A 12292-nucleotide genomic window follows, 5' to 3' on the forward strand; every position below is an offset into this window, starting at 1 on the left:
TCACCGCGAATCCCGGCGCATGCGCACGCGTTCAGCTGGCACCGAGCGCTGAGATTTCTGGGTAATGAAGGTAGATCTTTAATGGACCGGATCTCAAGTCCGTTAATGTTTCCGTCTGGAGACCTCGGCGCTTCATTTAACACCGTCAGGTCCAAAGACAACATGGAAAAGTATATTTCACTGTTTTTCTGAGGCTTTTGGGAAGCGTTGGGAGCCAGACCCACTCATAGCCATCCTTGGAGCAACAAATTTAGAAATCTAGCAATTTAGAAGGATGAGAGGGGATCTGATTGAAACGTATAAGATTACTAAGGGATTGGACATGCAGGAGGCAGGAAGCATGTTCCCGCTGATGGGTGAGTCCAGAACTAGAGGCCACAGTTTAAGAATAAGGAGTAGGCCATTTAGAACAGAGATGCAGAAAAACGTTTGTTGTGGATCTATGGAATGCTCTGCCCCAGAAGGCAGTGGAGGCCAAGTCTCTGGATGCATTCAAGAGAGAGTTAGAAAGAGCTCTTATAGATAGCGGGGTCAAGGGATATGGGGAGAGGGCAGGAACGGGGTACTGATTGTGTATGATCAGCCATGATCATAGTGAACGGCGGTGCTGGCTAGAATGGCCGAATGGCCTACTTCTGCACCTACTGTCTATTAACAAGCTCCTTATCTTCAGCCAATAAGTATGAAAAGATGGCTGAATTGTTGGAATGGCGATTGCTAAGAAGTTAATTCTGCAAATGTGGAAAATGGACTCACTGCCTCCGTACGATCTGTGGCTGAGAGAACTGGCAAACCCTTTACATTTGGAGAGACTGAGATTATGTAACGAGGAGAGAGGGGATATCTTTGAAAGGATATGAGGCCCTGTATTGGACTTTCTTACGGAGTGAGGACTGAGGTTTTTTGGTGCGGTGCAACGCTGCTGTGTTTACTTTTTGCCTTTAATATTTGTTTTCTCTTTTGCTGCTCAATATTTAATTTCATTTTGCTATGGTTATGGTTGTGGTTTTTATGGTTGTCTTTTTGTTAGTTTTTTCCAAGTTTGTTCACATAAAACAATAGAATATACATCAAAAAATCTTTAATAAAGCAATCCAACATACTCACAGTTGGAGAAAGGTCACAGAACCAGAAATGCGCAGGTGCTACTGAAACAGAGCCAGGGCGTTAACTCACCAGCTTTCAGATTTCAGAGGACAGTCGGGTAGTCGGGTATTGGGGGGGGGGGGGGGAGGAGAGAAGAGCTTTGGGAGATACAGCCCGTTCGGAGCAGTGAAAATGTCATAATATCCCTCCTCGTTCCTTTTCTCCCACTGACAACTCTCTTCTCCTGTCAGTGTCATCGTTCATCAGCTCTTTACCTCTTCCACCTTGTACCTCTCAGCTTCAAGCTTTATCCCCTCACCCACACTACGTTCCCCTTCACATTAATTAAGATAATAAGGCATAGGGGCAAAATTTGACCACTTGGCACATCGAGTCTGCTCTATTCTATCATGGTTGATTTGTTTTCCTTCTCAACCCTGTTCTTCTGTGGCCTTTGACAGCCTTATTCATCAAAGACTGATCAACCTCCGTTTTAAATACATCCAATGACTTGCCCTCCACAATATTGCAAGGGATGACGTCAAAAGCACAGGGAACTGATAAGGAAGGAAAATTACTAACAGTGATGAGAGAGAGGTGACACAAGTGTTGTCATTTGCAGGAATTAATGTACAGACACATCTCAGATTTTTGAATTTAATAACATCATGAGACCTCTTTTGTAGAGTGTCTTTAAGTGGAATTCTACTAAACCTGTATGTGAGTCTCCCCCAACATCAATATGTCTGTGAACATGACCTCGCCGAACAGACCTCTCTATTCCTTTGCTTCTCGGTGAGTTTCTCCCACCCAGTAAACACAATCATGTCTGTAACCCCTCAAAGATTCTCTTTTCTCCTGTGCATTTCCCTCTGTCTGTGTGTGTGTCAGACTGTCTCTCTCTCTCGGTTTACCCGCTGCCATCAGATAGCAAGTACAAGAGCCACAGGAGTTGCACCGGGAGGTTCAGAACAGGTACCACTCCTCAACCATCAGGCTCTTTAACAAAGGGGATAACTTTCACTCTCTTGCCCATCCATGAAGACGTTCCCACAACCAATGATCTCACTTTAAAGAACTCACCAGGCCAGGCAGCAACTACAGAACAGTAAGCAGTCAATGTTTCAGGCCGAGACCCGAGGACTGTCCTGATGAAGGGTCTCATCCCTAAAAGTCTGCAGTTTACTCTTTTCCATAGATGATACCTGGCCTGCTGAGTTCCTCCAACATTTTGTGTGTTACTTTTATTTACAGCATCTCCAGACTTTCTTTAAGCCCTCGTTATTGCTATATCTCATGTTCTCTTTATTTATTGCTATTTTGTTCATATTTACATTTGCAGAGTTTAGTGTCTTCTGCACCCTGGTTGATCTTTCATTGATCCAGTTATAGTTACTGTTCTATAGATTTGCTGAGTTTAGTACTGGAACAGCTGGCCGATGAGACTATAGAGGGATTTGCCATTCTGAACCAGGAAATGCAAAATCTTTGACTGGTGACCTTACGGAACCGGATGGCCCGAGACTAAGTATTAGCCTGGGAGGAGGGGTCTGTGCTTTAGTGGGAAAAGAATGTTACACCTACGTACCCGATGCTGCAGAAAATATGACCCACGTGTTGGAACACATGACCCATCTGTGAGATGAGATACATTAACTGAACTCTCAAGCCCCTCCAGTAGACTGGGATTTCTTTAGGTGGTTTAAATCAGTGTTAGAAGGAATATTTTCCTGGTTACAGCCCCTCTTTTACGGTCTCATTGCCCTGGTCTGCTTAGTGGTGGTGGGCCATTGTGTCATACAACAACGCATTCGCTGCGTCTGCGCAATCTCACGTCACGGGAGACGGGGAAAGAAGAGTTACGATGAAGAGGGAAGTTTAGGAATGCGCCATTATCCAGTGGGTTATGAGCCCCTTGACAGGGGGAAGGGAGTATAAATCTTCAAGTGTTGATCAGAAAGATCAACAAGGAGGGATTTGTGGTAGAAATGGTTAAAACTAATGTCTGATGGGATACTTGTCAATTCGGGAACAGCTGGGCTTGACACCGCTGATGCATGTCGATAATAACCTTGGATGATAAGTGCAGTACCAGGAACTCCAATTAATAAGATAGTAGGCCCCTGGAACCAGGACAGAGAATGCGTCTGGGGGTAAATTATGAATAACTGTTGTTATAATTAATAATTAGGAATAACTGTTACACTCACACTGAGGGATAACTGACATGTCTTTTAAACAATTTATCAGGTACCGACCGTGAAATGCCAAACAAAGTTATGTGAAGTTGTTTGTCTTGCTGTATAAATATGAGCACTGAATAACCTAAAGTTCAGGGTTCCGGTGGTGGAACTGCTGCAGCCTCTCCATGATATCACATTAATAAACCCTTAAAATGAAACTCCAAGTCACTCTGAGTGTTCTCAGTTAGTGTTTCCACGACAATTTGAAATGCAACTGATTTATTTGTCACGGATCTACAATGTTAAACACCAGTCTCATTTACTGCCGACAGCAGCAGAACAAAGGCTGAGTTCAGTCCCGGGTGCGATCAGCAGCTGCAATAACAGCAGAACCTGACATGAAGAATCATTCAGGAGCTTGCAACCAGATCCAGCTGCCGTGATGCCTAAAAATATAACAGACAGCTTATGCGAACCTTCTCCTTGATGTGAAGTTGCTGGAGTCTCACCATAAGGGACAACTGAGTAAATCTTTTTGCTCATTTAGGACAGAAGTGTGGCCTCACCGTATTGTGAACTTAATGGAGCCTCACAAGGTGGTTTAACTGAATGAAACCCTTCCCACACTCAGAACAGGTGAACGGCTACTCCCTCGTGGGAACTCGCTGGTGCTCAGTGGCTGAAATGACTGAATGAATTCCTTCCCAGATGGATAACCCCTCTCCAGTGTGAACTCACTTATGTGTCCTGAGGTTGGGGATCTTAAGGAATCGCTACCCAGAGTCAGATCAGGTATATGGTCACTGTTCAATGGGAACTCGCAGTTATAACTTCCGGCTGGGTGACATCAGAGTATATCCCTCCCACACACAGAACAGGTGAATGCCCTCTTTCCACAGTGAACCCACTGGTGTTTCTGCCTGTGGGCTGAGCAAGTGAATTCCTGCCACACAGAGCAGATGAATGGACCCCGGCCACTGTGAGCATGATGGTGTCTACGGGTGAGAAGACACCGTACATAACTCCGCACAATCGCAGCTGGCGTACCAGCAGGTAGGATGAACGAGTAAACCTGTTTACTCACACAGGCCAGGTATGCAGCCTCTCAGTGTAAACCCACTGATACTTCACAATGTGGTGTAACTGAGTGAATCCCTTCCCACATTCACAACTATGAACTCGCTGGTGTTTCAGCAGTTCAGCTGATTGAGTGAATCCCTTCCCACAGTCTGTGCAGGTGAATGGCTTCTCCCCAGACACAGAATGGGTGAATGGTTTCTCTCCTCTGTGACCTCACTAGTGTGTGTTCAAATATGACTATTCAGTAAATCATTCCCCACAATTCATCAGCTGAATGGCTTCTCCCGAGTGTGAACTCTCTGGTGCACCAGGAGATTCGATGACCGAGTGAATCCCCTCCCACATTCTGAGCAGGTGAAGACCCTCTCTCTGGTGTGAATTCGCTGGTGACTTATCAGATAGGACGAGTGAGCGAATCCCTTCCCACACACTGAGCATGAGAATGGCCTCTCCCCAGTGTGAACCGTCTGGTGTACTAGTAGGTTAGATGACTGAGTGAATCCCTTCCCACACACTGAGCAGGTGAACGGCCTCTCTCCCGTGTGAGTTCGCTTGTGCCTCAACAGGTCAGATGATCGAGTACATCGCTTCCCACAAACAGGGCAGATGTATGGTCTCTCTCCACTGTGAACACGCCGGTGTACTTGCAAGTTAGATGAATCGGTGAATGTCTTCCCACAGTCTGAGCAGGTGAACGGCTTCTCCCCAGAGTGAACTCGCTGGTGTCTTGTCACATGAGATGACTGAGTGAATCCCTTCCCACACATGGGACAGATGAATGGTTTTTCTCCCCTGTGAACCCGCTGGTGCGCTTGCAGGTGAGACAATTCAGTGAATCCCTTCCCACAGTCTGAACAGGTGAACAACCTCTCCCCAGTGTGAACTCTCTGGTGCACCAGGAGATACGATGACCGAATGAATCCCTTCCCACATTCTGAGCAGGTGAAGACCCTCTCTCTGGTGTGAATTCGCTGGTGACTTCTCAGATAGGACGAGTGAGCGAATCCCTTCCCACACACTGAGCAGGTGAATGGCCTCTCCCCAGTGTGAACCGTCTGGTGTACCAGTAGGTTAGATGACCGAGTGAATCCCTTCCCACATTCAGAGCAGGTGAATGGCCTCTCTCCCGTGTGAATTCGCTTGTGCCTCAACAGGTCAGATGATTGAGTACATCGCTTCCCACAAACAGGGCAGACGTATGGTCTCTCTCCACTGTGAACACGCCGGTGTACTTGCAAGTGAGATGACTCGGTGAATCCCTTCCCACAGTCTGAGCAAGTGAAGGGCTTCTCCCCAGAGTGAACTCGTTGGTGTCGTCTCACTTGAGATGAGTGAGTGAATCCCTTCCCACACACGGGACAGGTAAATGGTTTTTCTCCCGTGTGAACCCGCCGGTGCGCGTGCAGGTGAAATGATTCAGTGAATCCCTTCCCACAGTCTGAACAGGTGAATGGCCTGTCCCCAGTGTGAAGTTTCTGGTGTGCCAGTAGTTTAGACGACTGAGTGAATCCCTTCCCACAGTCTGAACAGGTGAACGGCCTGTCCCCAGTGTGAAGTTTCTGGTGTGCCAGGAGATGGGATGACCGAGTGAATCCCTTCCCACAGTCTGAGCAGGTGAACGGCCTCTCCCCAGTGTGAATTCGCTTGTGCCTCATCAGCTCAGAGGATTGAGTACATTCCCACTAACAGAAAAGATATATTGTCTCTCTCCATTGTGAACATGCCTGTGTACTTGCAAGTTAGATCACTGGGTAAATGCCTTCCCACAGTCTGAGCAGGTGAATCATTTCTCCCCAGAGTGAACTCGCTGGTGCCTGATTAAATTGGATGAGTGAGTGAATCTTTTCCCACAGTCTGAGCAGATGAACGACTTCTCCTTGGAGTGCATTAGGGGGTAACTCATCACATGGGATGCAAGAGTGAATCCTGTCCCAAGCACGGAAGAGTTGAATAGTCCCTCCTCTCTCTCGTGTGAGCTCACTTGTGTGTCACTAAGTTGAGTGGTCAAGTGACTGCCTTCCCACACCCAGGGCAGGTGAACAGCCTCTCACCGTGGTGAATTTTCCGATGTATCTTCAGCTTGGATGGCAGAATGAATTGCTTAGCATCATCTGAACAATCTCACTATGATGTGAACTTGCCGATATATCTTCAGGCTGGATTACTGAGTACAGCCCTTCCTTCACACAGAGCAGGTGAATGGGCCCTCCCTAGTGCAAATTCACCGGTGTGTCCACAGATCGGCTGAGTGAGTGAATCCCTTCCCACACCAAGAGCAGGTGAACGATATCTCCCTGTTAACTCATCAAGTCAGACGTCAATCCTTCACACAGACAATGCAGTTGAAGACCTGATCTCTGGTGAACAAATGCTGGTGTGTTGGCAGGCGCTTAGTTGCAGTGGGTTTCACAGAGTTACACCAGAAATCTTTATTTCAAACCGCATTTCCAGCTGGGCTGAGATACATCTCTGCTCCAAGGTTCCACCACTGATATACTGGCGTTACAATGGAAATACTTGATCACTCCTTCAATAACTTGAAGAGAATTCACAAGGTTTATCACCAGGTTGCTTTATCCAGATCTCTCTCCGACACTGAGCACGTGTTTGGGTTCTCCTTGCTGCAAACGGTGTGCTGTTTTCTCAAGCATCTCCTCCTCCACATTCAAAGACTGATGACAACATACGGTGGGACTAAACGTGTTTGTGGTTCTGTTTGAGATTCACGTATACAAATCCTTTGCCTTTTGTGCCCTGTAAAAATAGTTTACAGAAGACGTCAATTTGCGAAGGATAACAACTCAGATGAGATAATTTTCATCCCTCTGGTGAGTCTGACATCACACTGTTAAAGCAGGGCTCAACACAAGTTGGACGAATACTCCCCATTTTTAACCGGGTTCGGGCATCTGAACTGACGATGAAATTATTATCCTATTACTAATGTAATTTCAAGTCTGTTGAATTTATAACCTATTCATTATTATGTTATGTTTTTTCTTATATATATATGAAACTTAATAAAAAGATTGAAAAAGAAAAGAAAGGAAAGAAAGAAATTCTCTGTCTGCCTCGGAATGGGACATTTCTGCATCAATCTCTGAGTTGCCTCAGTCCAACTCTAGGTTCTGAGCAGGACCACAGGGTTACATGGATACTCCTGGAGACATTTTGATTACTGTGACTCCACCCCCCGGAGTTCATTGACAGAGATAAGCTCATCAAACTCAGTGTTAATGAACACGTACAAACAAGCTGGATGAACTCAGCATGTCGAGCAGCATCCGTTGAAATGAGCAATCAACGTTTCGGACCGAGACCCTACGTCAGGACTGAAGAAGGAGGGGGCAGGGGTACGGTACCGGTGGGGACGGGTCTGTCACTGTATAACAATGGGGGACAATAATGGTGGGGACGGGTCTGTCACTGTATAACACTGGGGTACGGTACCGGTAGGGACGGGTCTGTCACTGTATAACAATGGGGTACAATAATGGTGGGGACAGGACTGTCACTGTATAACAATGGGATACAATAATGGTGGGGATGGATCTGTCACTGTATAACACTGGGGTATGGTACCGGTGGGGACTGGTCTGTCACTGTGTAACCTCGGGGAATGGTACTGGTGGGGATGGGTCTGTCACTGAATAACCCCGGGATATGGTACAGGTGGGGACGGGTCAGTCACTGAATAACAATGGGGTACAATAATGGTGGGGACAGGACTGTCACTGTACAACACTGGGGTATGGTATGGGTAGGGACGTGTCTGTCACTGTATAAGAATGGGGTACAATAATGGTGGGGACAGGACTGTCACTGTATAACAATGGGGTACAATAATGGTGGGGACAGGGCTGTCACTGTATAACAATGGGGTACAATAATGGTGGGGACAGGACTGTCACTGTAAAACAATGGGGTACAATAATGGGGACAGGACTGTCACTGTATAACACCGGGGTACGGTACCAGTAGGGACGGGTCTGTCACTGTATAACAATGGGGGACAATAATGGTGGGGACAGGACTGTCACTGTACAACACTGGGGTACAGTACCGGTAGGGACGGGTCTGTCACTGTATAACAATGGGAGACAATAATGGTGGGGACAGGACTGTCACTGTATAACACTGGGGTACGGTACCGGAGGGGACGGGACTGTCACTGTACAACACTGGGGTACGGTACCGGTGGGGACGGATCTTTCACTGTATAACAATGGGGTACAATAATGGTGGGGACAGGACTGTCACTGCATAACAATGGGGTACAATAATGGTGGGGACAGGACTGTCACTGTATAACAATGGGATACAATAATGGTGGGGAACACGACTGTCAGTGTACAACACTGGGGTATGGTATGGGTAGGGACGTGTCTGTCACTGTATAAGAATGGGGTACAATAATGGTGGGGACAGGACTGTCACTGTAAAACAATGTGGTACAATAATGGTGGGAAACAGAACGGTCACTGTATAACACTGGGGTACAATAATGGTGGAGACAGGACTGTCACTGTATAACAATGGGGTACAATAATGGTGGGGACAGGACTGTCACTGAATAACAATGGGGTACAATAATGGTGGGGACAGGACTGTCACTGCATAACAATGGGGTACAATAATGGTGGGGACAGGACTGTCACTGTATAACAATGGGATACAATAATGGTGGGGACAGGACTGTCACTGTATAACAATCGGGTACAATAATGGTGGGGAACAGGACTGTCAGTGTACAACACTGGGGTATGGTATGGGTAGGGACGTGTCTGTCACTGTATAAGAATGGGGTACAATAACGGTGGGGACAGGTCCGTCACTGAAAAACCCCGGGGTACGGTACCGGTGGGGACGGGTCTGTCTCTGTATAACCCCGGGGTACGGTACCGGTGGAGACGGGTCTGTCACCATAACCCCGGGGTACGGTACCGGTGGAGAAGGGTCTGTCACTGTATAAACCCTGGGTACGGTACCAATGGGCATAGGTCTATCAGTGTATAACCCTGGGGTACGGTACCGGTGGAGACGGATCTGTCACTGTATAAACCCTGGGTACGGTACCAATGGGGATAGGTCTATCAGTGTATAACCCTGGGGTACGGTACCGGTGGGGACGGGTCTGTCACTGTATAACCCCGGGGTACGGTACCGGTGGGGACGGGTCTGTCTCTGTATAACCCCGGGGTACGGTACCGGTGGGGACGGGTCTGTCTCTGTATAACCCCGGGGTACGGTACCGGTGGGGACGGGTCTGTCACTGTATAACCCCGGGGTATGGTACCGGTGGGGACGGGTCTGTCACTGTATAACCCCGGGGTACGGTACCGGTGGGGATGGGTCTGTCTCTGTATAACCCCGGGGTACGGTACCGGTGGGGACTGGTCTGTCAGTGTATAACCCCGGGGTACGGTACCGGTGGGGACGGGTCTGTCACTGTATAACCCCGGGGTACGGTACCGGTGGGGACGGGTCTGTCACTGTATAACCCCGGGGTACGGTACCGGTGGGGACGGGTCTGTCACTGTGTAACCCTGGGGTACGATACCGGTGGGGATGGGTCTGTCACTGTGTAACCCCGGGGTACGGAACCGGTGGGGACGGGTCTGTCATTGTGTAACCCCGGGGTACGGTACCGGTGGGGACGGGTCTGTCACTGTGTAACCCCGGGGTACGGTACCGGTGGGGACGTGTCTGTCACTGTGTAACCCCGGGGTACGGTACCGGTGGGGACGGGTCTGTGACTGTATAACCCCGGGGTACGGTACCGGTGGGGACGGGTCTGTCAGTGTATAACCCCGGGGTACGGTACCGGTGGGGACGGGTCTGTCACTGTGTAACCCTGGGGTACGATACCGGTGGGGATGGGTCTGTCACTGTGTAACCCCGGGGTACAGTACCGGTGGGGACGGGTCTGTCATTGTGTAACCCCGGGGTACGGTACCGGTGGGGACGGGTCTGTCATTGTGTAACCCCGGGGTACGGTACCGGTGGGGATGGGTCTGTCACTGTGTAACCCCGGGGTACGGTACCGGTGGGGACGTGTCTGTCACTGTGTAACCCCGGGGTACGGTACCGGTGGGGACGTGTCTGTCTCTGTATAACCCCGGGGTACGGTACCGGTGGGGACGTGTCTGTCACTGTGTAACCCCGGGGTACGGTACCGGTGGGGACGGATCTGTGACTGTATAACCCCTGGGTGCGGTACCGGTGGGGACGTGTCTGTCACTGTGTAACCCCGGGGTACGGTACCAGTGGGGACGGGTCTGTCAGTGTATAACCCTGGGGTATGGTACCGGTGGGGAGGGGTCTGTCAGTGTATAACCCCGGTGTACAGTACCGGTGGGGACGTGTCTGTCACTGTGTAACTCCGGGGTACGGTACCGGTGGGGACGGGTCTGTCAGTGTATAACCCCGGGGTATGGTACCGGTGGGGACGGGTCTGTCAGTGTATAACCCCGGGGTACGGTACCGGTGGGGACGGGTCTGTCACTGTGTAACCCTGGGGTACGATACCGGTGGGGATGGGTCTGTCACTGTGTAACCCCGGGGTACAGTACCGGTGGGGACGGGTCTGTCATTGTGTAACCCCGGGGTACGGTACCGGTGGGGACGGGTCTGTCATTGTGTAACCCCGGGGTACGGTACCGGTGGGGATGGGTCTGTCACTGTGTAACCCCGGGGTACGGTACCGGTGGGGACGTGTCTGTCACTGTGTAACCCCGGGGTACGGTACCGGTGGGGACGTGTCTGTCTCTGTATAACCCCAGGGTACGGTATCGGTGGGGACGGGTCTGTCAGTGTATAACCCCGGGGCACGGGTCTGTCACTGTATAATACTGGGGCACGGTACCGGTGGGGACGGGTCTGTCACTGTATAACCCCGGGGTACGGTACCGGTGGGGACGGGTCTGTCTCTGTATAACCCCGTGGTACGGTACCGGTGGGGACGGGTCTGTCTCTGTATAACCATGGGGTACGGTACCGGTGGGGACGGGTCTGTCACTGTATAACCCCGGGGTACGGTACCGGTGGGGACGGGTCTGTCTCTGTATAACCCCGGGGTACTGTACCGGTGGGGACGGGTCTGTCACTGTATAAACCCGGGGTACGGTACCGGTGGGGACGGGTCTGTGACTGTATAACCCCTGGGTGCGGTACCGGTGGGGACGTGTCTGTCACTGTGTAACCCCGGGGTACGGTACCAGTGGGGACGGGTCTGTCAGTGTATAACCCTGGGGTACGGTACCGGTGGGGAGGGGTCTGTCAGTGTATAACCCCGGTGTACGGTACCGGTGGGGACGTGTCTGTCACTGTGTATCCCCGGGGTACGGTACCGGTGGGGACGGGTCTGTCAGTGTATAACCCCGGGGTACGGTACCGGTGGGGACGTGTCTGTCTCTGTATAACCCCGGGGTACGGTATTGGTGGGGACGGGTCTGTCAGTGTATAACCCCGGGGCACGGTACCGGTGGGGACGGGTCTGTCACTGTATAAACCCGGGGTACGGTACCGGTGGGGACAGGTCTGTCTCTGTATAACCCCGGGGTACGGTACCGGTGGGGACGGGTCTGTCTCTGTATAACCCCGGGGTACCTTATCAAGTGCCTTGCTGAAATCCATATTCACTACATCTACTGCTCTTCCTTCATCATTGTGTTTAGTCACATCCTCAAGAAATTCAATCAGGCTTGTAAGGCACGATCTGCCCTTGACAAAGCCATGCTGACTATTCCTAATCATACTATACCTCTCCAAATGTTCACAAATCCTGCCTCTTGGGATCTTCTCCATCAACCTACCAACCATTGAAGTAAGACTCACTGGTCTATAATTTCCTGAGCCATCTCTACTCTCTCTTTTGAATAAAGAATCAACATCCGCAACCCTCCAATCTTCTGGAACCTCTTCCGTCCCACTGATGATTCAAA

The 12292-nt window shown here is 50.0% G+C and overlaps 1 protein-coding gene across 1 annotated transcript in view; it reads right to left on the bottom strand.

Annotated features, from left to right (window-relative positions):
• Positions 1 to 79: 79 nt before the first annotated feature.
• LOC132381749 (zinc finger protein 850-like) overlaps positions 80 to 12292 on the bottom strand; it is a 41664-nt gene continuing 29451 nt past the window's right edge. The window contains exon 4 of the mRNA XM_059951320.1: positions 80 to 6031. Within this exon, the coding sequence (XP_059807303.1) occupies positions 4616 to 6031 (1416 nt within the window). The 3' untranslated portion in view covers positions 80 to 4615. The remainder of the gene's footprint in view (positions 6032 to 12292) is intronic.

Source organism: Hypanus sabinus, chromosome 26 (assembly GCF_030144855.1).
Source record: "Hypanus sabinus isolate sHypSab1 chromosome 26, sHypSab1.hap1, whole genome shotgun sequence".
In the NCBI taxonomy this organism is placed as follows: Eukaryota; Metazoa; Chordata; class Chondrichthyes; order Myliobatiformes; family Dasyatidae; genus Hypanus; species Hypanus sabinus.